Raw genomic sequence first — 27,755 nt, 5'->3', positions numbered from 1 at the left:
ATGCCTACCTGAGGAGGTGCTGGTGCTGGTGCACAGGCCAAGCAGAATTGGGGAGACCAAGGATAAAACCTGGTAGAATACAGAGCCAGAAGGAGAGGGGGCCCTTTTTTACTATATATTGTCATATTACTTCTGACAACTCTTGTGAATGAATGAGCCCCAACACATCCACTCATTTCTCAGGCCTTGCGAACTGAAGGCTGTGGTTTCCTGGATAGAATCAAACAGGTTTATGGTGGGTCTTCCTCTTTAATATTATTATAATTCCACTTACTGACTACACCCTCCCCGCTAGTGGACTTGGGTGGTTCACAACATAGGAAACCAGTATTTGGTAATATACAACGCACAGTAAACATTATTAAAAATTTGTCATTAAAATTGTTCCTTGTGCCGCCTTGCTCCTACGTCAGCCATATTGATGGTAGTGGGCCAGCAGGGGGGAGCCTACAATGCGGCGGGGAGGTTCAACTAGGGGAAGGGAGGAGGGAGGGAGGCCCTTCTTCCAAATCCCCCCAAGCTCAACTGTAGGCCTGGTGGAAGAACGGCATTTTACAGGCCCTGTGGGATCGTGATAATTCTGTCAGAGGCCGGATTTCCACCTGCTTCCTTCCACTTTTCCTTGCATGATTGTCTTTCCCAGTGACTTTTTTCATGATGTGGCCAAAGAATGATGGCCTCAATCGAATCGTTTTAGCTTCTAGGGAGAATTCATTGATTTGGTCGGAAACCCACAACGCTATTGTTTTCTTTGATGAAATGTCTTTGCTGAACATACACAAAGGAGTAGCCTCATGAAATCAAATGAGCACAAAGGAATAAGGCCCAAAGAGGCACTCAGTCGTAAAAGGGAGGCAGGACCATATGACAAGATGTCCTCAGGGCCAGAAGCAATGTCTCAAGTGTCGAGGGGACTGAATTTTGCGGGATTCCTAGCTCCATCCGAACACCCCAGGGCTGCTAATGGGCTCAGCCACTGAGGTGACTGCTTGGGATGATGCATTAGGAAGAGCCCACGTACTCCACCCCCCGTACACACCTTATCACCGCAGTGCCTTCCGGTTCAAATGAGAAGTCTCTTCTTTCACGCGACAACAGCAGCGAGACTAGTGCTGGCTAGAAAATGGAAAGTGCAACAACTGCCTACAATAGAGGACAGGCTGAACAAGTTGGCAGATCCGGCTAAAATGGACAAATGGACACTGATGCTCAAATGGAAAGCAGAAGAGGCATTTCAAGAACAAAGGGGGCCCTACTTGAACCACTTAAGAAGATAAGCAAATTGGGATAGTTTGGAGGGGGCTAATAGTCCATAGTTCAATATATTAATACATAATATTGTAAGTATAGCTAGTTTTATTAAGTGGATTTAGCAATAAGGTATTCTATGTATATATCTACTTTTTTATTGTAGTAATTTTTTCTAGCTTGGATAAAATGAAAATAAAAATTTATATTAAAAAAAAAAGAATGTGGGAGCGACTAGCAACAGCTCCTGGGCTCACACTGACCCGGATTGGGTCCCCGCCAAGACCCAGAAGGAAAAGGGGAGGGGGTGGCTTGGAGCTGACAGGGAGGGAGGGGTGTCAGGTGGTCCAAGTTCAGGGGAGAATGGGGTAAGTCTTGCTCAGCGTAATCAAATATCGCCATTTCAGTCTTGCTTCACTCTTAAGAGAAACAATCCCGTAGTATTTTTGCATCGTTTTCTGTCTTCCCGCCCAAAGTTCTCATAGCAACAATGGGATCATTTCTCAAAGTGATTTGTGTGCCCCTCTGGTGTAGAAATGGTATAGAAATTGGATGTAAATCTCAGAAAAGAAACTGCAGACTCATCAGGGAAAATGAGGCAGACCGAAGCCAGGGACAACGTGCGGAATCCAAAATAAATGGGAAAGGGCCAGATCGGCTCATCTGGAGACTTTAATGAGACAAGCATCATCTTAGGATGTTGGGAGGATGCATCTTGAGGCAGGGAGTTCCAAAATTCAAACACATTTTGCTTTTAGTCCTGCTCTTGCTGCCCAACAAGAGGCAGAGGAGAGTGGTTGGAACAGCACTTCCCTGCAGGTCTTGCAAGGCTGGGCAAATAGGTTCCTGCCAATGCTGCATGTTTATGGCTTTAAAATTTAAAGGCACCCAGAGATGGTGTCAGAGATCACTGCTATGCTTGCATTCACTGCAAGAACTCTGTACCTGTCACAGCTCCAAAAGCTTCTCCCCACCCCCAGCACCAGGCCCAACCAGAATTCAAGCTGATCTCCAGACTACAGAAATGAGTTTCCCTGGGGAAAAATGAAGTTCTTTTTTATACCTCACTTTTCAGTACCCGAAGGAGTCTCAAAGCAGCTTACAATCACTTTCTACCTGTGAGGTAGGTAGGGCTGAGAGAGTTCTGAGAGAACTGTGACTACTCCAAGGTCACCCAGCTGGCTGCATGTGGAGCAATGGGGAATCAAACTCGGCATTCCAAATTAGAGGCTGCCACTCTTATCCACATGAAGCTGGCTATTTTAGTGGATGGTCTCAATGGTGATAGGAATAACTACAAGAACATCCTGAAGTCCAAGATGGAACAAAAAATGTGATAGAATACCCACCCCCCTCTCGGTTTGCTGCTCATCTGGTGCCTACAAAAGGGGGGCAGGAGCTGCCAGAAGACTGGAAAGCAGTCGAACAAGACATCTGAGTCTGTAAGTCACAAGTTGTCCACATCCAATCTAGCTGATAGATTATCACCACAATGGAGTCCAGGGGTACGCAGCTGTGATTGTAGAAACCAACCCAGCAGAGACACGAGCCACCCATCTGCTGCCTGCCTTGGACTGCAAAACCAGGAAGGGCTCCCAAGACCCTGGCAGGCTTTGGTGCATGGCAGCAGGGACAAATTTGGGCTTGGAACATCACCAGTTGTACAGTAAGGGCTTGGCGAAACACTGACGTTACACACCCTGCCTGCAAGATGTCTTCTCTTGCTTCTGGTTCACGTTTTGAGTTGAAGAAAAATGTTTGTATTGTCTGTACGTGGCTTACTAGGCCAGGTCTCCAAGGGCAGCTGATTCTATAGGGGCGCAGTTCAAAAGGCTCTGGCCTAAATTCTAGCCAATCTAATCTCTCAATTAGATAAGAGTGTGCCATTGAGACATCAGAAAATATCCTGATGGGTTAATAAATTGTAGCTCGAGGCTGGATGAAAGGGGTGGGAAGAGGGGGGGCTGGAAAAAGCTTTCGGAGCTATTCAGAGAGACAGAAAAAGATTGGCATGTAACAAAACCAGAACCTCTGGTATTCAGTTCAAAATCACCATGGATTATTACTGCTGTAAATGCAGAGTGGCATCTCTCTGTTCATCAACATAGGGAGAAGTCAATTCTTCTGTTTTTCATTGTCGGGCATTTATACATTGCCATGATTTGCTAGATTATGGTTTTGTAACTTGTGTGGGTTTTGTAGCAGGCTCGGAGCTGTATTACAGTAAATCTGATCTACCCTGCTTCCCCTGAGAATATCTGCCTCATTTCCAGAAAACAGGTGTCCATTTTCATGTTATCCGTATGAACATGAAAGGGGCTTCATCCTCACAAGGGATGGGTAGATCCCCTGCAATACCTTTGCAGATCCCCCCTCTGCCCTATGGATCCAGCCCCCAGCTTGAGAAAGTTGTCATTCATTTTAAAAATCTGAAATGAAAAAGGTCTGTTTGGAGGTTCCTCTTCAGGCAAAACTTGGGAGGGCAATTGTGGGGATAACCTTTCAGGAAGACTCGACATTTCGCACAAGGGTTTGCAGGCACCCCTAAAAAATTCAGAGAACTGTGCAGTTAAGCAAAAACTTAGAAATCTCTAATGTTAGGCCGTGCCCTCTAGATCAGAGGTCCCCAACCCCCGGTCTGGGGACTGGGACCGGTTCATGGATCAGTCGGTACTGGGCCGCAGCACTTCCTCGTCCTCCTTCCTGGCTGCTGCCTCGGGGGCTGCCCTTCCACTCTGCCGCTGGCTTACCTTTGGTGTTCTCCAGCAGCCACCATTGGCTGGGGCTCCCCCTCGGCATGGCACTGTGCAGCTGCTGCTGGCAGCACCCCCCAGCGGGTGGCGGAAAGTCAGGGGCGCTGGCGGGAAAGCAAGTGGAGCAGGGGCTCAGGCAGCAGTGACGTCCCTTGGCAAAAGACTACTCCCCCTCCCCTGGGCCTCAGTAAAATTGTCAAGCATTGACCGGTCCCCAGTAATAAAAAGGTTGAGGACCACTGCTCTAGCTGCTGTCCTTCAAGGGTTCCCATCAAGGTACGTCTGAAGTAATTTATTTTCTCCAAACATGGCTCAGTTGCAACGTCAAGCATGAGGATGCATCTAACTTTAGGTCTCTGTAAAGCTGAGAAGCACATTTGTCAAAATGTGTCCTCTGTTTCACTCTCTTGGAATACTGACCTGGTCTGATCTTTCAGCTGTCAGGCACGGAGGCCGCATCAGGGCTGTGCCTCTCTCCAGAAACGGGCCGTAGGCACTTGAGAACGACAGCCTGCCCATTTTAGAAATCTGTTAACAGGAAGCACCGTTCTCTTAACTCCCCTCTAAGTTCCTCCAGATATTTCGGCTGAGCCCAGTGGATTGATGTGTGAACCCAACAGAGACTCTTACCAGTCACAGTCCTACCAAAATCCCGTTCAGCTGTTTTAAAACGTCTACACATATTTCAGCCAAGCTTGCCTCCGGTTTTGCTTTTGACCCAAAGTTGATGCTCAGCCTGAAATTTCCCACCTCTTTGAGCACTGAAAAGGCCAATGAAATGTGATTCAGCCTGTGTCCAAAGGTCAGTAAGACTGAGAGCCAAACAGCTGCAAAGATTCACAGAGTGAATTTTTATTTCCAACAAACACAGCGCCCGCCCGGCCTGGGAGTGGGGAGGAAGACAAGGAGGAGGGGATTATGTTGCAGGGAGAAAGGAGACTCAGACCCAGCCCCGTGCAGCACAGGGCCGTGGAGGTGCACAGGGTCTTCTCCCCCACTGTCCAGGCAGCAAGATCTGGAGGTGGAAGAAGAACGGTGGGTGCCGGGGGAAACCTCGAAGGGGAGATGTGGGGCGGCGACTTCGATCCCAGACAGCTGGCCGTGCACACGGTGCATGGCGTGAAGAAATACCCAGATAGAAAAGAGTTCAGAGTGGCTCTTCCCGACCCACTGCCCCGAGAGAGGAAAGGTCTCTCCCTCTGCCCAAGTCCTGCGGGGGGGAGAACTGGAGAGCCGGCGGTGTGTGATTGTGTGCGCGCTTTTGTGTCCTGGTGGTGGGTCACTGTGGGTAGCAAGAGGACAGTAGGAGGGGGAAGGGAGAGAAAAGCCAGCACCTCTGATCACTTCTGGGGAGGGGGCTGGTGCGCGTGAGGTGTGCGTGACGGTTGCGGGGGGCATCACAACATCTTCTGCTGCCTCTCCCCACCCCCAAGGAGCGACCGAAGGGATTTCCGAAAAAGCCCAGTAAAACCACCAGAAGGGGGAAGGAACTGTCTTGTTGTTTTCGTCTCCTCCTTTTTCCAAGGTGTGAAAATATATATATATTTATATTTATAATATATATATATTTATTTATAGGCGGCTAAATCCCAGAGTCCACAAGGCTCACACTTCTGTCTGGAAGTCCCCCTCGGATAGATCCAGGCTCATACAGTGTTTTTCCCAGTCGGCAGCAGAATGCAGCTCCAGTTTCTCCCGGTGCTTGGTGGGCAGCGAGCTCAGCGTCATGGCCTTGAAGGTGCTCCAAGACTTTTGCTTCTGCTGCCGGCTGTCTGGGCTGGCTCCCTCCTGCCAGGGATTGAGAGGTGAGGTTACGGATTCGAGTCAGAAAGCAGAATGGCAAGAAACAGAAGCCCCCCCCCCCCAAATTGGCACTCTCCTCTATAATGCCTCATTCAACCAAGCCCGTGTCCTGGCTTTGGTCCAAGGGTCATTCCCAGATGTGGCTGGTAGGGAAAGCCGTATGCCATAACCACAGCTGGAACAACCGTGACAAAGTAGAAGAAAAAACTCTCAAGCTGGTGATGGCGAAGTGATTTAATGTTCAAAACAATATCACAATTTCAAAATTGATCCCCAGGTATAGTCTGTTTTCGATATCTTCATCAGTGATTTCTCAATATTGTAATAACTCAATGTAATAGTGTCACTGCTATAGAGGAATTACACATAGTGATGTTAATATTAGTAGACCCCTACAAATCTGGGTATTATGCGACCAGTTTGGGATCGAACTATGGACCCAAGACATGATAAGAGACTAAGTTATTTCCAACAATCATTAAAACATTAGAGAAGATTGAGTTATTACAATATTGAGAATTCACTGATGAATATATCGAAAACAGACTGCACCTGGGAATCTGTTTCTAAATTGTTTTGAACATTGTGATATTGTTTTGAACATTAAATCACTTTGCTATCGCCAGCTTGAAACTTTTTTCTTCTACTACATAACCGCAGCTGGAGCAGATCAACTACACAGGGTGGAGGCAGGGGACAACTGGAGGCAGCGATGCCAATTCAGTGGCAGCCACACTGCCTTTGTATCCTGCATCCTAATCTGTGAGCAGGCTGCAGGTCTCGGTCCGTACCCTGTGGCCGTTCTGCTCTCCCTCCTCTGGGCATGTTGTGGTGATGGAAATTATTTGACCTACAATGATACTCAAGGGCAGGGCCAGAGTCAACATACCCTGAGATGGAGGAGCTGCTGGAGCCCACTGCTGTCAACACCTGTCTGCCCACCCAATTGCTGGTGCTCTCCTTACCACCCAGTGCTACCAAGGAAGGAGCTGTGGGCAGCTGTGAGCAGTGGGGTGGGAAGGCTCATGAGCAGACATGGAGGCCGGTGAGTGGAAGGAGAACAGAGGGAGCGGGTAGTGGGCAGAGGAGGAGAGGGAGTCCTGGGAATTCTCTGCTTACCTCTTCTGAAACCCTGCAAGGGTAGTCTATTGTTTAGAAATGACTATTAAATTAAGATGTGGGACTTGCCCTACGGAATCTGGATGGGGTGGGGTTGGGAATCACACACACCAAAAATTGAGGGCTTCTGCATGTCTGGAACGATCCACAATGACAGACCCAGCAACAGCAAAGAGCAGCAGCATCTTGCATCCTTACTCTATGAGTAGGACATACATTGTGCAATGGAACCAGTTCCCAAGGCTTTCCCAAGTTTATCTGCATGGAGGTTAGCTTTAGATCCGCATGGGCATTTTGGCAACGTTCTTGTCAGGTGTTCACCAAGAAGGCCAATGGCAAGCCGTCTCCCCATGCTGCACCTCTTCTCTGCCTTTGAAGGGGTACTTACACTGGCCACGTTCTTTTCGCCACTCCCTGAAGAGACGCTCCACCGCTTTTCTCTCTGCGTGATAAATGTCACAATCAATCCCTGCCCCCAGGTGCAATCCCCCCCGTGACCCTTTAATACAGTTCCTCATGTTGTGGTGACCCCCAACCATAAAATTCTGCAAGGGTTCTTTCACGGAAATTAAACCGAAACTGACCAATGGGGTGAAGATCCATTGTTCAGAATTGTAGATAAATTGTTTGTAAATTGTATATAAATTGGCGGGAGCCTTCAGGAGGAGCGGCGACAGTGGCACGCAAACCCCCTCCCCCGTGCCTAGCCGCTTGCCCCAAAGGGGTCCTGACCCCCAGGTTGAGAACCACTGCAGGTTGAACCGACCCCAGGTTGACAACCTCTAAACTGGTTGTTGACAAGAGTCAGCTAGCATGCAAATAAATAAAGGAAAGGAGGAGAGGGGGGTTAGCAGGGGGCCAGTAACAGAATTTCAGTGCCCACCGTCAACCAAAGGCCTGGTGGAACAACTCCATTTCACATGCCCTGCAGTCCTGGAAGCATTCTTTTGCAGTTTTATAAAGTGGCGGGCTGCGCATGGTGCTTTCACACATGCTGAATAAGGAAGGTCCAAGCCACTTCAGCAACCGTTTGCAAGAGGATTTGGCCAGTTTGCCCAGTAAAATCCAGTTGCAAAGTGTATCGAAAGCACATTATTTAGTGGGTGTGAAAGTGCCCCCTGTCTTGATGCGGGTGTACTTAACAACTACATCAAGATTCTTTTGGTGTGGTGTTGTTTTACTGATGTGGGCATATCCCCAATGTGTTGGTTAGCTACCAGACAAAAAGTGTGTTAAAACGACTCTAAGCTTGCTTTTTTTTTAGGGGGGGTAACGTTTTATCCATGCGTGTAAGTGTGCATGACCACGGGGACAGACACTCCCAAAGTTAGTCGATGCACAAATGAGACATGATTGCCTCAAAACTGCTCATATTTTGGCAACCGGGAGAGGGGAAGGGGAGAGAACTAAAATCTGTTGCAAGTGGTGGATGTGCAGAATGCTGTACAAAGTTTGGAAGGAAAAAAAACAACAATGGAGAAGGTGCCTGATGTGACAGTTCCACTTTAAAAAAAATGCCCAGAGCTATTTGGCTCTCTCATAAATTTGACAAGTATTCCACAAGCATTCCTTTTCCCCAACGGTATAATGGTTGTGGGCTGGTTCAAATTGGCTCCTCCATTGTCATGTGCTTATTGAAGGGGACACGTTGGTGGCTCCTTTTTGGCCATCTTTACCTTAGAGGCATTGGTTGCTGGTGCTCGATACCGGTCCAATGTGTGAAACTTCTGGTTCAACTCGTGGTAAAGTTCAGAGTGGCGTTTCCTTGTGTGCATAACCTTCTGCAGAAGCAGCAATGAAGGAGAGAGGAGACACAGCAGTTTAGCCTCCTGCCCCATAGATACCTCATCTCAAACACCCCCGCCCCAACATCGACCCGTCTAAACGTCTTGTTTAAAACTTAGCGGTGAAAGTAGGAACCTTGAGTCAAGAGGAGATCCTCCCGCGTCCTCCACCCAACTCCAATGTTACCCAAGCACGATGTTTCCTAAGCGGCCCTAAGCCGACATCTCCACTCCCCCCATATGATTAGTATGGGAGACGACAACAGCCAATCTTACAGAACTGTTGCAAGAATGACTCACTCCAGAAAAATAATTATACAAATACTAATTGCTCTTTTTATCCTCATCACCGGCCGCCACGAGCAAAAAGAACCAGTTAAGATGGAGAGCGTGACGCGAAACCCTGCCGTAAAGTCTGCGAAGGGAAATTTAATTAAGGTGCGGACTGCCTTGGACTGGCCTCAGGCAGGACTCATGAGGAGAGGGAGTTTGGCTTTAAGGCTTGCTGACAGCAGGCCCATAGCAAACCTTGCTCCTTGCGGCCTTCCCCCCACTATCCCTTTGGGTCGGCCGGGGCTTTGGAGGTTTTGAAGCATCCCAGCCTGGCCCATCAACAGAGGCAATAGTGGGATGGGGGTGCAGGCCACGGTACTGATTCCTTGATAGCACAGACAGTCAATACTCTGAAAATGGAAAGGCTCGCTACAGTCAGACATTTACTAAACAATTCTGGAGCGTCTGTCCTGTCCTCAGCAGATTCTTCCCATGACAGGAGATTTCATCAGAGCAACTTTTATGGGCCGATACCGGCAGATGATGAGCCTTTAAGGCCCGCCGGAGCTACACCCCCTCTCAAATCTCTCCTGATAATGGCAAGGATATTATCTCTCTCCCCACCCCTATAAACCCAGCTAAAATACTCCCGTCCCCGGCTCCGGCATTTTAATCAACTGCTAACGCTGTTTATTGTCCATTATAAAACTTGGGGGTCCGTTTCATCAGATTATGCTTAAATCGGAGCCAGGAGAGCGGCTTGGGAGAGGAAATAAATGAACAACAACCCGAAAAGCTGAAATAAAAACGGAGCATTATCTCGGAAGCACCGGGGAAAGCTCCCTCTCCCATGACGAGGGACTGTTTTCCTTAGAGCTCCGATACCAGCCAGCCTGCTGACAAGAGAGACCCTCCCAGCACAGCAATGGTCTCTCCCCCGCCAGCTCTTTGCAGCTCACAGCTCCTCTAGAATTCCCACAATGTGCTCTTTCTTAGCCCAACCCCACCTCTGTGGAGAGACGGCCCTGCAGCACCGTCTGGGGTGCTTGCAACCACTGGGGGACCCTTTTCAAGTGTCCCTGGCTCCGAGAGTTCGCTTTCGCCATGTCTCTCTGCACCTGTAGGGAATGCGTATGTCTCATGCGCATGTACAATATATCCCACTGCATGACTGGATGTCAACTGGTATCTCCAAGTGGCCCCCAAAGGCAGTGGTATATTTACAAGGGGCCTCGTTTGTCTGCATTGGGGGATACATCTGCATGACAAATGCATATTGAGTTCCTGTCAGTTTCACTGGCCTTCCCAAAAGAATCCTGGGAATTGTAGTTTGCTGAGGCGGTGGTTAGAAATCCCTAGAACTACAGTTTCCAGAGTCTCCTGAAGAGAATGGCTATTAAACCTTATTTATGTCAAGGCAGATTGATCCTTTGTTGGCAGGAAGATGGGCAGGGGCAGCAAAACGGGCAAGGAGGGCATTGATTGGCCACAAGGAGGAACTGAATGCCCGAGGAAGGACACCACATAGCAAGGAGGGTGGGGGACCTACCTCAAAATCCAGGTCAGAATACCGTAGCCTTTTCCTCTGGAGGAGAGGGGGGCACAAGTTAGACATACCACAAAAACATACACACAAAGAAGCAAAAAAAAAAAAGCCTTTACTAGTATGTTCACCAATTTAAAAATGAGAAACAAAGTGCTTGGAGGGAATTTGCTGAAGAAGTGTGCATGGAAAGGGTATGGCAAAGAAACTTGCCCAAAACATTTCAGGAGAAGGAGGTACTCCTGGAGCAACACACAGAGTAAAGGTGGGCAGAAGGAGGTCCCACTCCCAGCTTCAGTGCAGAGTACCTGGCAGGTCCAGCTTGTTGTTGTTAGGTGCGAAGTGCCCGACCCATCGTGACCCCATGGACAATGATCCTCCAGGCCTTCCTGTCCTCTACCATTCCCCGGAGTCCATTTAAGTTTGCACCAACTGCTTCAGTGACTCCATCCAGCCACTTCATTCTCTGTCGTCCCCTTCTTCTTTTGCCCTTAATCGCTCCCAGCATTAGGCTCTTCTCCAGGGAGTCCTTCCTCCTCATGAGGTGGCCAAAGTATTTGAGGACACCACAGGTCCAGCTGTCAACTGGCAATCTGTTACGAGCAAACAGGACTTGCCCCCTCTACAACTTGGTACTGCTAACCAGATGGTGGCTCTCAGAGTAAGCAAGGGCCAGGTGGGAGCCCTTAGCTCTACTCCAGCACATTTCAAGAAAAATATCATGGGAGTGGCTAGAGAGAGCCAGGCTTGGGTTTAGGGATCATGGCTTTCCACCCCAAGAGGCCCTTAGCAGAGGACTTGGGCTTTCATGTTCTCTGTTCTCCATGACTAATTAGGTTAGTGCAGGGATCATAACAGGATCTAGGATGCACGATGCACCTCCAACCCCTTCCTGACCTCTCCTTGAGCACCATCCTCTGCTGTGGAGGTAGGAAAGTTCATCAGATTGCAGCTCACTGATGGTGTCCCCAAAGAATTATTAGTGCAAGAGATGAACAGAGGTAGTTTGTCACTGCCTGCCTTTGCATAGTAACCCCAGATATGCGTGGTGGTCTCCCATCCAAGTACCAACCGGGGCTGAGCCTGCTTAGCTTCTGAGACCTGACGAGATCAGGCTAACCCAAGCCATCCGGGTCATGGTGCCATATTGCATAACTCACCCTCTGTTGTTAATAGTTGGGAAGGTTCCCCAAGCTCCAAATTGCTTTTCTCCCCACCAAGCAACTATTCTGAAGCTTCAGCCAGGGCGTCAGCTTGCAACCCAAACCAAGCAGGGAACTAATGGGTGGTTCTCCCCACAGCTGGCTTTATCCAAGCAACTTCTTTTTCTTTGAAAATCCAGCCTTGAGGGTGAGAAAAGTCCCTGCCCCTCCAGGCACAATGACAAGTGGGAGCATTACTTATCAAAGGGGGTGGGGGGGAGGTTAGAAAGCTGACCCCATGTCACATGCAACTAAGTAACACCCCCCCCCCCCCACCTCCAATCCTTGTTTCAGGCTCAGGCAGTGGATTGTCATTTCAGAAACTACAAAATAATCCTGAAGGGTAACAGGAAAAAGCACTTTCCCTGCTGGAGTCTGAAATCCCTAACCGGTTTTCTCTGCCATCTGATCATCTCCTTCTCAGCTTCCGCTTTTTGCTGGCCCCCCGGCATGACAAGGGGGCTACTCTTTGCCCACTGACATCCGTGTAGCCCGAGAGATCACAACAACTCCCTTCATGATTTTTTAACTTCCAGCCTGATGAAGAACTCTGAGGAACTGAAAACCTTGCAGAGTGTCGTGTTGGTTTGGATTTTCTTTGTGGCTTTGGGGGTGGGGGATCAAAGCAGCTTATTATACTGCCCCCACCTCCTAAGCAATTCTAGCCCTGCTTGCATTCACTCCTTTCTTCTATGGATGCAGGTACACTAATGACTTAAAAACGGGTTTAACAGTCAATCGCTCACTCCTGGAATTCTGGGAACTGTAGTTCTGTAAACAGAAGCTAGGGATCTCTAACAGCGCATCCCGAGAACCTTGCTCAAGTGACCGCTCAAAGGGAACCCACAACTGTTCTAGGGGCATTATACCAGTAAGCCTGTAGCAAATCTAAACCCAGTCTTTGATAACACCCACCGCCTGTTACATTCTTCCACGGAATCCATATTAATACTAGGAATGCTTGCACAGCTGCCGATTTAGTTCACATCCTCTTCACCTGTGGTGCTGCTCAGGAGGCCAATGAATCGATGGGCTGCTCAGCTGTTTGCAACTTGTTCTCCAGAGGGATCAGATGGGAATCAGCTTCTGACCTCTTGCTGAAGAAGTTTTGCTCTGTGCCCAATGAAGTTTTGTAGTGGGAGGAGGATTCAGAAGCCAACTGTCAGCTGCTCAGCTGGGAGTTGGGTTCTTCTGATCTCCAGTCCTGGAACTTTTGCTGCATCGCTGACTTGCTAAAAGGCAGCAAACATTGCAGGGGAAAGGGCTGATCAGAGGCACAGCTGATTTGCTTTACCTTCTCATTACCCAAAGCCATCGGCTTGGGCTGCAGAGAAAAGGAAAAAAGTCTCTCCTTTCCATTTTGCAATGAAGTGCATGGTAGCATGCTTTCTGTTGGAAGGGGCATGGGAAGAAACAACCCTGTTCTCCTCTCCCTTTTGCAATGGGCACTGATCATTTCTGATCCCCAGCTTCCCAATGAGCCTCAGTGGAGGACGGTATATAAAATAAGTAATTTTGTATGTAATAATATATGTAATAAGTAATTTTGCCTGGGATCAGGATGGGTGATGTGCTCCCCTAGGAGGTGTGAACAAGCTTCTGATCCCACCCCTGGGAAGCTTTTCTGTATCCCAGCACAAGGCTAGGACACAGGGAAGTGCTGGGAGATAAAACCCTGACTCCCAGCTGATTTCTTACCAGCTGAGAGTCGGAGTCTGACCAACAGGCAGGCACAAACCAGTTAAACTGGGCGATGCAAGCAAAATGTATCTTTGATTGGCTCACAGTTCAACCAAGATTATTTAAAAAAGGTAAATACCTAGCAGATTTACAGTGACCTTTGCAAAGTCCCGAATTCATACTGAAAACAGCAACCTTTTTTTCCATACATGTACATTGGCATATTATGGCTTTACTGGAACAGAGCTAGAATTTTATGTATTCTGCCCTCCTGCAGCATAGAAGATGGACATTTGGGGCCTGTGATCTTTTATTTAAATAAACATGCATTTGTAGGCTCAGCCAGCCTGCGTGATCAGCCAAATCACAGTAAAATTTTGCAGAATTCTTCAGGGCCAGTGGGGTTTGCCTGCTTGCATTTCCCAAAACCAAAAAAGGAACACAACCCAACCTTAACAGGTAGGAACTCAGAAATTGAGCTGTACAATAAAATAATGTAAAAATGTTGATTATTTTAGTGCACAATTAAAAATAGAAGCTAGCTTTTTTTTCTGACGCACATGAGATACACTCTCAGCACAGAATTATATAATAACGAAGAGTGGTGAGCCTAGGCATATGTCATAGGAAGTGGTCTCCAAAAAGTCTAAAATTTACATATATTGGTTGGAGCCATAATTTACAGATCCCATTCAACCACTCAGCTACACTTTATAATGTGTTTAGTATAAATATTATATATATATATATATATATATAGGCCCAGTTCTGACCAGTGAGGAAGACCCAGTAGGGTCGAAACACGTTTGGTCTTATGTGCTGTTAGTTCTGCATCGTTTTTATGTAGTTTTTATTCTGTTTTTAATTGTGCACTATAATAAATAATCAACATTTTTACATTATTTTATTGTACTGCTTGCATTTCCCCCCACATTAAAAAACAACACCACCTCTCTACACACACACAAACTGGCAAATCAGGGAGAAGTTATTCTCCAGGATGCTAGCAGAATTTTAAGATGGAAAATGCTTCAGATCTGCTGGGCTTCTCCTCCCCTGCAATCTTAAGGGCCACAGTCTGCAAAGAGATGAGCTGAATGGATCTGCCAGCTTCACAGCTTGGCAAAGGCCTTGTCCACACTACATATGGATCAGCTTAGGAGATGGGAACCAGAAGTAGATGATGCACTCAAAATAAGCACCCTCAGTGGCAGCCTGTCCTTAGGTGTGTCTCTGACTTCAACAGGTCTTATTCCCCAATAACTGTGCACAAGGCTGTGATTTTCATCTCCCTCCCGGTGAGCCGGGCAGAGAGAAAAAGGAGCCGCCAGTCAGCCGCCCACCTCCTCACACCATCTGGTCCTCCTCAGCTCTTGCATCTGTCTTTGCCCTGGTCACAGCTGCTCTCAAGGTGGTTATTGCCATGAATGAACAGCCAACAGGAGGGAGGACTGATGGGGCAGAGGAAGCAGTGGAGGCCTCTTCTCCTTCCCAGACTCAGCCTGGCAAGCGTTAAGGCTGTGGTCACTATGTGCAATTACACAGGAGTGCAGTTCACTGACTACTATGGGGCTTCCTTCCAAGGAAACACACTTAGGATCTGTCTGTAACGCTCGCTATAAGGAACACCTAAGAGCCAAAACATCACCTGTAAGTGGACATACTGATACATACGTATTCACAGAGCCATTATGTCCACTAAGAGTTGGTTCTCATGCAACTCTTTACACCTGTGAGCTCTTCAGACCCCCTTTGGGTGCATTCTTCTATGGCCAGACGTTGGAACCTGGAACTCATGGGTGGTTATAGCAAAGATCAGCTCCCACACACACCTTCAGATGGAGGGATTCCCTGCCCATGCCTACTGTTGCTCTTACCTCCAGGGAGCCTACTTTCATGGCAGAGCCCGGCACAGTGCGTGGCATGGTGCGGCTGCGCTCTGACATCTCCGAGGCCAAGATCTGCCGCACCGTGGGCTGTTGCTTGAACTGGAGGCCGTATGGGTGCTTGATCGTCCCATAGGGTTGGTTCAAGTTCACGTTGATGTGGTCTACCGAGGCAAAGGAAGGGTAGGCCTCGGCCTCCATCATGTGACGGACCTTGGTCATGGCTGGCGCTTCGTCCAGTTTGATGTTGAGCTTGCCTTCCTCCCTAGTGAAGGGCTTAAGGCTCACTGTCCGCCGTGGCAGCACCATATAGTTGCTCTCCATGGTAGCCTCCTGGGGCTTTAGCCAGCCGTAGTCCATTTGCCGCAGGTTGCTCTCGCCGCACATGTAGACAGGCCCCCGCGTGGCATCCAGGTTGATGTCCTTCTTGGTGGGCGGGTCGTTGAGTTCGTTCAGACCCTTTACCACGTTGTGAGTCATTTTGGGCACCTGGACGAGGATCGAGGTGGGTGGGATGTTCCCGGGGAGTGTGGAGAAGCCCAAGCCACCCTCGGAGCTGGAGTTGAGCTTAGGATCTTCGTCCCCATCCAGGGAGATGCGCGACAAGGTACTTGTGATGGTGGCCGGGTTGCACGTGTTAACCTCTTTGAAGAGGACTTGCGAGGGAAAAGGGCAGTCAAGTAGAAAATGCCTTAACAGTTCTTGATCTAACTAAAGGGCATCTGTGCTCTAAAGGAAGTCTCCCCCCACACACACCTTGCAGGGATTGGGGGCAGGAAAGGGGGAGGGGTCCCTTAAGTAGCCTTTATTATACTAGCCTCTAAGGACTTCTGATGGGGATCCCCAGCCACCAGTTGAGACTGCCATATACACAACAAGGCTGACTTGTCCATTAAGGCCCCCAGAGTGGGCCTGAATAACCTGGAAATCCTTTGGGGAATCTGTACATGAACAATCTGGATGCCCCCTTGTGATTTTAACAGTGCTTAAAGGTGGGTGCCAAGAGACAGGAATGTGGTTCATTGTTCGAACCCCATCTTGAATGCAAAAGATCCCAGGTGCAATCCATGGCATCCCCAAAGGACAAATAAATTGTGGCACGTTGTCAGTGGATGTAACAGATGGCCAAAGGTGGATTTCTAAGGGAACTGGATTCATGGAGGAGAGGTCTAACAATTGCTATTAGCCATGGTGACTAAAGGCAACCTCCACAGCCAGAGACAGCAAACCTTTGACTATCAGTGTACGGAGACAATATCTAGGGATGGCTAGGGCCTTCATGTTCTGATGGTTGGCCCTACGGGACACTGTTTGGGTATCCTGTGAAACAGGATGTTGGACTAGATTGACCACCAGCTTCATCCAACAGGGCCCTCTTTGATCTAAAGTAGTAGGGGTTGGGAAACGTCCTGCTCAGCCAGAGAAGCCCCAGCACCTGCTGACAGTTGGAGGAGCCAATGCGGGGCGAGATGGACCAATTGCCTAACTCTGTACAAGGCAGTTTTGTATGCATATGCACAAGCTCAAGGGCAAGACGTAAGTCAGATGTGCATTCATGGCTGCTGAAGAATCAATTGCCCAAGGACTCTTAGCCTAAGAGTTCCTGGTATTGACAAGGAGTCCCATTACTAGTACCCAAGTCAGATCTTCTACTCCTCAAGAGGTTCTGAGCACGAGAAGCTGTCGTATAAGGAGGTAAAACCTTAGTCTACCCAGGTCAGCTTTGTCTGCTCTCACTGGGACCAGCTCTCCAGGGTCTCAGCTAAAGAGGGCTTTCACAACACCTACTACCTGGTCCTTCTGAAGGGAGATGCTGGGGACTGAACCTGGGACCTTTTGCATGCCAAGCAGATGTTCTACAAGGGAGCCATACCGCCTCATTAAATGGAGTCGGCTTATGCTCCAAGCATGGATCTACCTAATTATGTTTGGACTGGTAGCAGTTTTCTGGAGTCTCAGGCAGCGTTCTTTCACATCACCTGCCTGATGAACTGGAGATACTGGGGACTGGGCCAGGGATCTTCTGCATACAAAGCAGATGCTCTACCACAGCCTCCAAGTTTCAAGTACGGCTCCGCCCTGGGAAAATTTGACTGGTTCACCCTGATAGACTCTAAGCCCAGCGGTTCTATAGGAACAAAGGCCAGAGTTTCTGAACTACTGCTAACCAAACTCAGTTCCGGAAGCCAAGAGAGAGGGCCTCACCTGTCTGACATGCCAGGTCAACATCCTTTTCAAAATCTGTCTATAAAAACACAGAAAGAGGGAGAGAAAGGAAGAGAGAGAGAGGGAGAGAGAGAGAGAAAAAGAGAGAGACAGAGAGAAAGTGGGAGTGGAGAAATGAATGCATCATAGGTAGCAAAGGCCTTACATGGTGACAAGCACAGTGTCGGAGAAAAGTACATTCTAAACCAGGGGTAGTCAAACTGCAGCCCTCCAGATGTCCATGGACTACAATTCCCAGGCTTCTGGGAATTGTAGTCCATGGACATCTGGAGGGCCGCAGTTTGACTACCCCTGTTCTAAACAATGGTCATAGCCTGGATACCAAAGAGGAGCAGAGACAGGGCAGCCTTAATTGCATGTGCCCAAGCAGGCCCATCAGGGCAGCAGCCAAACCTGGCAAATGATTAGCCACTTTTTAAAAGGGTTGTAGGCACAGCACGTGCATGCCCTAACATTGGCAATGCAGATACACTCATTTCCAAAAGAGCACATGGATACAGATGGGTGATTTTGCTTGGATAAACTGAAAAGTACTCAAATCAATACAGATTTGGGTACTTTTCAACCTGTTCAAGCTGAAACACCCACCCCCCTGCATTTAAATGATCCAAATAATGGGTGGCTGAATAATGAACCGTCGATTTCGCCATTTAAATGCATCTCTCCCCCCTCGCTTTCTCAGGCACTGGCTAAGAAGGGAAGGGGGGAGAGAGCGTTGAGTCAAACAGCTGATAGTGAGAGGAGTACTGCCTGCTCCCTTTAAATCTCTCTCCTCCACCTTCACGCTGCCAAACTGGGGAAGGATGTAAAGGCAACAGATCTTTTATTACCAGCTGTTAGGTAGCCTCCCACTAACTTTAAATCTCCCCACGGTCATGCTGTCTGCTGACTTTAAATCATGATTTGGCCATGATTCGGCCATTTAAATGCATCCCCCCCTCACTTTCTCAGGCAGCTTCTGAGAAGGCAGAGGGGGAAACAGTGGTGTGTGCAAAAGAGCCGATAACGACAGATGCACCACCCACTCCCTTTAAATCCCTCTCTCCCACTTTTGCGCCACCAAACTGGAAAAGATTTAAAGAGAGCAGGCAGATAGACAGCTTGGTGTAGAGAGCCAGCCTGATGTAGTGATTAGGAGCGCTCACTTCTAATCTGGCAGTTTCTAATCTGGCAGCCAGGTTTGATTCCCCACTCCCCCACATGCAACCAGCTGGGTGACCCTGGGCTCATCAAAGCACTGAGAAAGCTGTTCTGACCAGGCAGTAATATCAGGGCTCTCTCAGCCTCACCCACCTCACAGGGTGTCTGTTGTGGGGAGAGGAAAGGGAAGGCGACTATAAACTGCTTTGAGACTTTCGGGTAGAGAAAAGCGGCATATAAGAACCAACTCTTCTCCTTCTATTATCAGATGTTAGGTGGCCTCCTACTCCTTTTAAATCATCCCCCCCCCCTCACATCGCCTGCTACCTTTAAATCATGATCTGACGATCTGGCCATAATTCGGCCATTTAAATGCATCCATTTAAATCCATTTAAATCCACCTTCTCAGGCAGTGCCTGATAATGACAGGTGCACCAGCCACTCCCTTTTAAATTGCTCTTGCCCCCTTTGTGTCACCAAACTGGGGAGGGATTTAATGGAAGAGGGCAGCCTGCCTGTCATTATCAGCTGTTTGGCTGGTGCACTCGTCTTCCTTTCTCAGGCAGTGGAGATGCTCTCTGCTGCCTGGCACGGGGGAGGGGACTGCATGTACAACCTCCCCCCCCCCCCCCCCCGAACGTTTCGGATTCAGCCGAATACGAAAAAGTGAAGGGTTATCAGTCCGCTTCAGGTTCGGCCCTAATAGTTTCGGACTGAATCTGAAAACTTGATTTTGTGTGTGTGCACATACCTACACATGGACAGCACCACTGTCTTGCACATGATGGAAACTTTCAAGTGCATTGACTGTCATGGCAGAGAGGCTGAGATGAGTAGCTGGGAAATCACAGCAGCCCTGAACTTGGTAGGCATCCTCAGGCAAGCCATAGAGGTGATACCCATGAAACAGCCTGAGCACGTAGGAAGAGCGCACTGTGTTTGTGCTCAGAAATGTCCAAGAGAGCAACAGCTATTTTTGGGCTCAGCTGTCCACTCAAGTGTCTCACCAACCACATATAGGGATGAAGACTAGCCTAGCTGGGCTGCACTGGTCAGATCAAATTCCACAGTCTCACTCGGCACCTCCTCCTCTGGCACATGGTGCCTGTCCCAACTGCCACCCCCATGCCTTGGCACGGGCCCCACACTCACTCACTCACCAGGATCTGGACTTGCCCATTCTTACAGGAGTCAGGAGAGTTCTCGTTCTCATCGCTCTTGCAGACTCCAATCTGGCACTTCACCACGTCCTGCACCTGGGAGAGGCAAGGGAACCGCCTGGTCACTGGGTTGCAGCTGGTAATGTTTTGGTTCCACCTTTGCTGAAGGACTTCCTCCAGTGCCTTGTTGCCCACCCTGAGAGCTGTCTCTGTGCACCGGAGAGAACTTTGGTGGGCAATGATGTGGACAACCAGCCGCTTGGACTAAGCACTGATTCAAGAGCTGTCACAGACGGGGTATTGGATGGGGCAGGCATTGAGCATCAATCAAACTAAGTGCCCTGGTCTCTAAAAAGCAGGGGATGCCAGTCGCCAGTCCCAATTTGGGACCCTGCACAGGTGGACAGAACTGTGATATCAGCCGTCAATTTCCTTTGGCACTAGGAGGGGATCCCGGCTCCCTTGGGAGGGGAGGGGGGCGGGGAGCAAGTACAGAGGCACAGCACAGATGGGGGAGCAGCCCAGCAATCTGCTTCAGTTGCTACCTACAGCCTTGCAATAACAAATTCCCCCCGGCTGTCTCCGCCATTACCTTGAGAGTATTTATGACCAGGCATTATGAGTGCTCCTCCCCCCCCCCCAAAGAATTTTGTTTATTAGCTTGTATAAATTCTGACTGTCTCCGCTTGCATGCCCAAAGCATGCACCTGCCTATTCCGGATGACCTTCTTAGCACCTGGCAACAGGAATCGCATTGCTAATCTTCCGTTTTCAGGGCAAGGACACCGATGCTATAAGCACCCTTCTTCCTGACAGCAGAGTGAGGGATGTGGATGGGTGGGGGCAGCTGGCAGCAACAGGCCCTGTGCCTGCCACTCCTGCACGCACCTGCGTTTTATGTTTATGGAACAGTCGCTCCGCTCCCGTTGCCACTAAGATAAATGGGGGCTTGGGAGGGGGGCTGGGAACTCCAGGGCAGAGACGGATTGGACTGGAAAGAGGAGGTGGTCTCCAGGTAGGTGGCAGGAAACAGAGCTGAACCTCCACCCACATTCTGAGCTGCCATTAATGTCTGTCTGATTGATTACAAATTTCAAAGGCTGGTAGCTCGAGACCATGAAGGAAAGCCATGGTCATAGAAGGACAGGCAGAGAAACACCTTACAGGCCTCTTCTGTTTGGGTTCCATCTCTGAGGTTAGCTAAGTGGGGAATTACATGTTTGGTAGCTCCTTGTCTCCATAATGCAGAGCTCAATGTTTCCCCAAATACTGGGTAGGACAGACATGCAGGGAATTAAAACTGAAGGCCTGTGTGTGTGTGTGTGTGTGAGAGAGGTTTCATTCAAAGTGCCAGAATAGAAATTCCCGAGCCCAGCCTGCGAGGAGCTCACCCTCTGTCTTTCTGTATTAGTTATGGATCTTGGTGTGCCTCTTGATTGGAAAGAGGCCAAGCAGAGAAGTTACTCATGCAGAGACTCAGTGGGCATCTTCCTCGGAGGGGGGCTAATTCTACTACACTTCTGCATCGGAGTGATTGAACAATGCAATCACACCTGGTGCAGACACATGGCTGAATCCCCCTGCCGCCACTCAGCAGAGACTGATTGGAAGAGCACCTGGGCAGGGGATCACACAGAGAGACAGCGGCAGTCTCCTCCACAGGCAGGCACTTTGGGTTCATAAAAGTCTCCCATTATTTAATTAATTTACATCCTGCAGCAGAGAAGTTGGGGAACGACCGAGTTAGCTCAACAGGAGGTAGGTGATTCTGTTGGCTTCGTTTCCTTTTGAGACCTCTGGGTTTCTGAAATGGCTCCAATGTTTTCAGGCCAACCATCAAATGTTTAACAACACTGGGGCAGTTTTTAAGCAGATTTATGCCAGGGTTCCACTACGGTTAGAGGTCTTGGAGATACCCACAGGAACAGGGAAGATTCTGAGGCTGAGCTTTTCTGGTCCAGACTGGGAACCTCTCTGCCACTCACCCCCCATCTCCTTGCCCCTCAGATAAGAAACTGGGGAGGAGGATGCTGTCCAACTTACAGGAATGCAATGGGCAGAATTGTCCCTATCCCCATAAGCAGCACAGCAGGGACTAGAAACCTTTTTGTTTCACAATCTGAAAAAGGATTTTCAGAGTCTGCAAAATAAATTGATGGTTCCCCTTGGCAGCAGAGGAGAGGACACACAGTAATGGGTTTAAGCTACGTGTAGAACAGTACCGGCTAGAAATTAGGACGGGGGGAATTTCATAGTCGGGAAAGTTCAGCAGTGAAATCTGTCACCTAAAAAGTTAGTGAGCTCCCCCTCACTGGTGGTCTTTAAACAGTGGCTGGACAGATCCTTTTAGGCTGATCCTGCACTGAGCAGGAGGTTGAACTGCATGGCCTGCATGGCCCTTTCCAACTCTATGATTATCTTCTTCATATCACTGGAAAAGCCAGTGTGGCAAAGTGGTTAGAGCCAGACTAATATCCGGGAGACCCAAGTTCAAATTCGTGGTCTGCCATGGAAGCCTGCTAGTTGGTCCGATCACAAACTCTCTGCCAGACCTACCTTTAAGGTAAACGTATCCCCTACAGAGTGATTATAAGGATAACACGGAGAAGAGCAAAACATTGTAAGCGACTTTAAGCCCCCGCTGGGGGAAAAGGCAGCGTATAAATGAAGCAAACGCATCATACACTTCTGATCCAGGGGAGCTGGACACACCAGGGTAGACCACCCGGCAAGGCACGGATGCCCACCTCTCTGCGCAGAAAGCAGTGGACAGTGATGATGACAAAGCCCTGGACCGAGTTGAAGACGGCAAAGAGGACCTGGAAGAGGATGGAGCGCCGGTCAGTCATGGCGAGCACAGCCGACATCCAGGTGAGCGCCAGCAGGGGCAGGACCACGCAGGAGCTCCACAGCGATGCCCTAGGAGGGGGTGGGAGGGGAGAAGGTGAGAGAGACAGGCGCAGAAGCCAATCACAAAGGGGAAAGGGGCTCGAGGGGAACTAGAGAGTACAGAGGCTGGGCCAGCCACGTTGCTGCAGAAGGGCCGGCGTGTGATGGTGAGCAAGCGACAGCAAGCAGCGGCTCAGTGCTGGCCAAGGAGTGAATTACAAAGGGAAACAGTGCAGGGTGAAGGTCTGTCTCCCCCAAGGATTCCTACAGAGCTGCAAGTTGAAGCTGGTCGGACCACACGGTGCTCTGCGGGGGTCTGCCGTGGGGGCAGCAATGGAAATCCACTCTGTAGCTACTCGGAGGCACTACCCTTGTGCTTTCATAGTCAATTTGCACCCTGAATCCTGCTTCTAGACTGGGAAGTTCTGGTGGCCTTTGGTCAGGAAGATCAATGACAGGCTCAGCCTCCGCTCCTTCTCCAGCTGCTTCTTTTAATGCCGTCATTTACCAGTAATACATTTCCTGCAGCAGGACGTCAGGTGCCGTCAAGTTGCACCCGGCTTATGCTGACCCCAGCAAAGGGCTTTTCAGGCAAGAGTGAAGCAGAAGGAGTTTGTCATCGCTTTCCTCTGCAGAACCCCCCTTGGTGGCCTCCGATCCAAGAATTGACCCTGCTTAGCTTCTGGGATCCGGCTACACTAGGCCATCCTAATTCTGAAATTCTAGCCTTTTTGTATTCTTTATTTGATGTCTTATGCCATCTGACTGACTTATTTCTAAAATCCATCTGGAGCCTCAGTAATAAAGGTGGGCTGAAAGTGAAGTAAATAAAAAAAATACAGTATTTGCTGGCGTAGAAGACTACTTTCCCCCCTGAAAAACATGCCTCCAAGTGGGTGGGGGGGGGGGTCGTCCTATACGCCGGTTGCACTTCAGTACTGTAATGTAATGTAACAAACTCTATATTTAGAATGGAAATGTTGGGGGGGTCATCTTATACACCCAGTCGTCTTATATGCCGGCAAATACGGTAATCTTTGCAGGAGTAAGGAGCGGGTGTGCTTTTAGTGGTTACAATTCTGGACTAGGACTCGAAACAGCTGGTTTGGGGTCCCTGCTCTGCTATGGAAGTTTGCTGGGTGACACTGGGCCCCTCATGGTCTCTCAGCCTAACCTACCTCTCAGGGGCGTTGTGAGGACAGCGGTGGGGAGAACAATGGAATATCATTTTTAAAAATTCAGTCCTAAAGCTCAATCCAGACAAGACTGAATTGCTGTGGGTCAATGGAGAAGCTGATGGGGGAATATTGAGCCAGCCTGTCCAAGGGGGTTTGTGTGGGGTGTGTCTGAAATTGGGGATACTGCTAGGGGACATGATTGCTCTCTTGAAGTGTTTGAAAAGTTGCAGGGAGCGATTCCTGTGGGCATCAGTAGAACCTGCAGTAATGGCTCCTTGTAGAACAGTAGTGGCTAGATATCAAGGGGAAAATTTTTCACAGGCAGAGTAGTTCAGCAGTGGAATCGGCTGACTAAGGAGGTGGGGAGCTCCCCCTCACTGGCAGTCTTCAAGCAGCAGCTGGACAGGTACTTCTCATGGATGCTTGAGGTTGATCCTGCATTGAGCAGGGGGTTGTACTAGATGGTCTTTACGGCCCTTACTTCCAGCTCTATAGTTCTATTAAATCCTGGCCTATGGTTGGCAGCTTATTGCACACAGCAGCTTTTAGCAGCTCTGGCTGGTTCACCAAGCAATGGTTGTTCCTCACAAAATGTGAATTGGCCATAGTGATTGATGCTCTGGTCACATCCACGTTAGATTACTGGCTCTGCTGAGGAAAACAATGGCCAGGCTCCCCTGCTTTTCCTTCGCCTTGGAAGCCCCTTGTTAGAGTCAACACAAGTCAGTTGTGACTTGGTGGCAGGCATACCAATAACCGATTGGATGCAGATTGCAGACCCTCTCGGCAAGGGACAGTATCGTTCCTGAGTTTCGTACGACACCTTGCCTGCTGAGGACTCACCACATCTATGTTGACAGGCTGACAGTGCCTAAGGATTGGAGCCAGGGGGGCTGAAGAACTGCATTTCCATGCATTTCTGTGGCTTTTCCGCACTAGGCCAAAAGCCCTCAGAGCTTCCCTGGCCAGATGTTCTCACCGCTGCATCATCACACTGACACCCTCAGTGCCGGGCTGCAAAGAGCCCACTAACCTGAAGCGTCTCCAGAAAGCCGGGCGAAGCTGCAGGATGTTGGTTCTGTTTTCATCCCAGCCACTGACTGGAGCCCCCATGGCTCATGTGGGTAGGAAAGCCAGCCCGTTTATTTCCTTGAGGCTATTAATTTGCAGGGGAGGGGGTATGATGTGCAGGGCTGACTTGGGATGCGTTTACCCTCGTGCCTGTTAGTCTTCCTTGCCACCAGCAAGCCTAAGGATGAAAGGCAGCCGTGTGTTTGTGTGTGTGGCTCACATCACATACAAATGAAGTGGCAAGGTGGCTTTCTTTTTGCTTCTCCAGGTGAAGGATAAACATGTATTTATTTGCATGTACAGACCACTCCCATCGAACCAGTCATCTCAGGGCAGTCTGAATCAATTAACCTATAGTACAAATTAAATTAAATTATATTCACACACCCCTATCTGGATGGTCTAGGCTAGCTGATCTTGTCAACTCCTGGAAGCTAAGTAGGGTCAACCCCGGTTACTGCTTGGATGGGAGACCACCTAGGAAGTCTAGGATTGCTATGCAGCGGCAGGCAAATGGCACACTTTCTCTAAAGGTTTCTTGCTTTGAAAACCCTATGGGGCTGCCGTATGTTGGCTGCGACTTGACTACATTTTCCACCCCCAAATACTTACACAGACAACCATTGAAGAAGCTGCTGCTCACCTGGCTTGAGCCAAGAGGAAAGGCAGAGTACAAATGTTTAAATAAATAAAATTCACAACCAATCTGGGTCTTCTTTTCCTTCCCTTCTCCTTTCAAATGGATGGAAACAAAATGGACTGCTGAAATGGCTGCAAGCCATTTCAGGGGGCCCCTTCTCTTCCCTCCTTTGGTAAAGGGGGGGGGCAAAAGGAGGGTTTAAATGGCTGCTGGCCATTTAAAATGCTCAGCTGAAGGGAAGACACATCAGTTCTGCCTGTGGAGAACTACAGTGCCGGATAGGAGGGTGCCAGCTAAGCTTTCTTCCCTGTATATTCCTTTGTCTGTGCAGGGGGCTTTGGACATGGGCAGATGCTAATAAAGTACATCACAAAGTGGTATAGCCCCTGCAGGAGTGCTGTATCACAGGCTCTCTTCTGCTGGGTCTCAACTACGCAATCGAGGTTGTACTTCAAAAGAAGAATGTGGCTGAATTTCTGTTTCAATTAGCAAGTGTCGGAGCAGCTCTAGCAAAAAATCTCTGTCCTCCCTGCCTCCCAAATCCTTCATCTTTCAAGAGAAGTGTTGGAGGAAAAGCCAGGAAACTCCGGCTTCAGTGTTTAACTGAACGGGCGTTGCCTTTTCCAGCAGAGGGATCAAAATGGAAAGTTTTCCGGACGTGATGGATTCCGCCTGTCTGCGGTTCTGTCCTTCTCATGCAGAGAGAGAGAGAGAGAGGAGAGAGACAGAAGCCACAGCTCATGCGTGCGATTAATTAGATCTAACTATCTTTTAATTCTAACGTCTCCTCTTGCGCGACGCTTGGCTGTCAGAGGCTCATTAAAGCACAAGCGAGGAAACCGAGAGAATGTACCCTGGAATTTAAGCAGGAAAAGATAACGGCGGCAGGAACAGGGATGGAAGCAAAGAGGGAGGTTGCCAATTTGCCGAAACACAGTCCGAAAGTTCGCTGCCTTGGACCAGTTGGCTCGGATGCGAAGCCAAAGACGTCTGGAGCAATTTGCTGATGTCCTGAATCTGGCCCAGTGGGAGAGCACAGTCACCATTCGAATGAGCAAGAACGTGGAGATGCTCAAATTATCTGTACAGATGGCAAGGCTCTGTGGGAGTGAACCAGGGCTGGTTTTAAGAGTCAATAACAATACGCTGTTTGAAAAGGAGGAAAGGAAACGCTCCCATGGCCCCAGGGGCCAGCTGGGGAAACAGGTACATTTTCTGTCTGCTGCCACAACCATTTCCATCTCAGCCTACCTGCACACCATGGCGGCTGATGCTTTTTGCTTAAGTGCTTCTGCAGCAGAGAGGTCTTTAAAAATTAACCCTCCCCCTGCATCCACAGGCACCTTGGTTCTCTGCTGCGAGCGAGGGAAGGACAGCCTGAGAGTCTGGCAGGTATCAGCCATGTCCCGCCGGATGGAGCATGATGTGCTGACTCACAACCAGGGATGTGCACATAACACACACACACCTAGTATTTTTCAGATTTGGGTATACTGAACCCCCACAAAACATAGGCATTTCCTGATATTCCCGAATCCAAATACTGATAATATGGTATTTGGATTTAGTACATTTGGGAAAGCTGAATTTTTTGGCTTGGAGTCTGCTGGGCAGCCCAGGAGACCCCACCAAACAGCTGATCCTGCAGAGAGCGAGCTCTTCTCAGAGTTGGCTTGGGGTCTGCTGGGATGGGTTTGATCCAGACACCCCACCAAACAGCTGATCCTGCAGAGAGTGAGCTCTCCATAGGATCGGCTTGGGGGTCTGCTTGGTGGCCCATTTAGGTCTGGGCTGCCCAACAGAGCCCACTAACCAGCTGATCCTGGGCTGGCTCCCTTATAGCTCAGTTTAAACTGAGCTGCAAAGGGAGCTAGCTCCAGCCCAGGCACCACAGAGCTGTCCGCTTCCGTGGTCCATAACAATGGGAGTCTTCTTTTCTTTCCCTTCCCCTTTCAAATGGAGGGAAACAAAATGGACTGCTGAAATGGCTGCAAGCCATTTCAGGGGGGCCCTTCTCTTCCCTCCTTTTGTAAAGGGGCGCAAAAGGGAGGGTTTAAATCAGTAGTAGTCAAACTGTGGCCCTCCAGATGTCCATGGACTACAATTCCCATGAGCCCCTGCCAGTGTTCGCTTTAAATGGTTGCTGGTCATTTAAAATG

At 49.2% G+C, this 27,755-nt stretch overlaps 1 protein-coding gene across 4 annotated transcripts in view; it reads right to left on the bottom strand.

The window, feature by feature from the left end:
- Positions 1 to 4,829: 4,829 nt before the first annotated feature.
- The window catches only part of ADGRB2 (adhesion G protein-coupled receptor B2), a 168,818-nt gene continuing 145,892 nt past the window's right edge, over positions 4,830 to 27,755 (bottom strand). For 2 of the 4 annotated variants that reach the window (XM_077337460.1, XM_077337462.1), the window contains 8 exons: positions 22,566 to 22,737; positions 19,819 to 19,914; positions 17,497 to 17,536; positions 15,283 to 15,947; positions 10,530 to 10,565; positions 8,600 to 8,704; positions 7,312 to 7,365; positions 4,830 to 5,789 (listed from right to left, as the gene is read on the bottom strand). In XM_077337460.1, coding sequence (XP_077193575.1) covers positions 5,607 to 5,789; positions 7,312 to 7,365; positions 8,600 to 8,704; positions 10,530 to 10,565; positions 15,283 to 15,947; positions 17,497 to 17,536; positions 19,819 to 19,914; positions 22,566 to 22,737 — 1,351 coding nt within the window. In that variant the 3' untranslated portion in view covers positions 4,830 to 5,606. Of the gene's footprint in view, positions 5,790 to 7,311; positions 7,366 to 8,599; positions 8,705 to 10,529; positions 10,566 to 15,282; positions 15,948 to 17,496; positions 17,537 to 19,818; positions 19,915 to 22,565; positions 22,738 to 27,755 lie in introns of those variants that run through there. The other 2 variants (XM_077337461.1, XM_077337463.1) reach the window with 2 other exon arrangements.

This window comes from Paroedura picta, chromosome 5, assembly GCF_049243985.1.
Source record: "Paroedura picta isolate Pp20150507F chromosome 5, Ppicta_v3.0, whole genome shotgun sequence".
NCBI lineage: Eukaryota > Metazoa > Chordata > Lepidosauria > Squamata > Gekkonidae > Paroedura > Paroedura picta.
The sequence above is the reverse complement of the archived record's forward strand: the minus strand, read 5'-3'. Positions and strand labels throughout refer to the sequence as shown.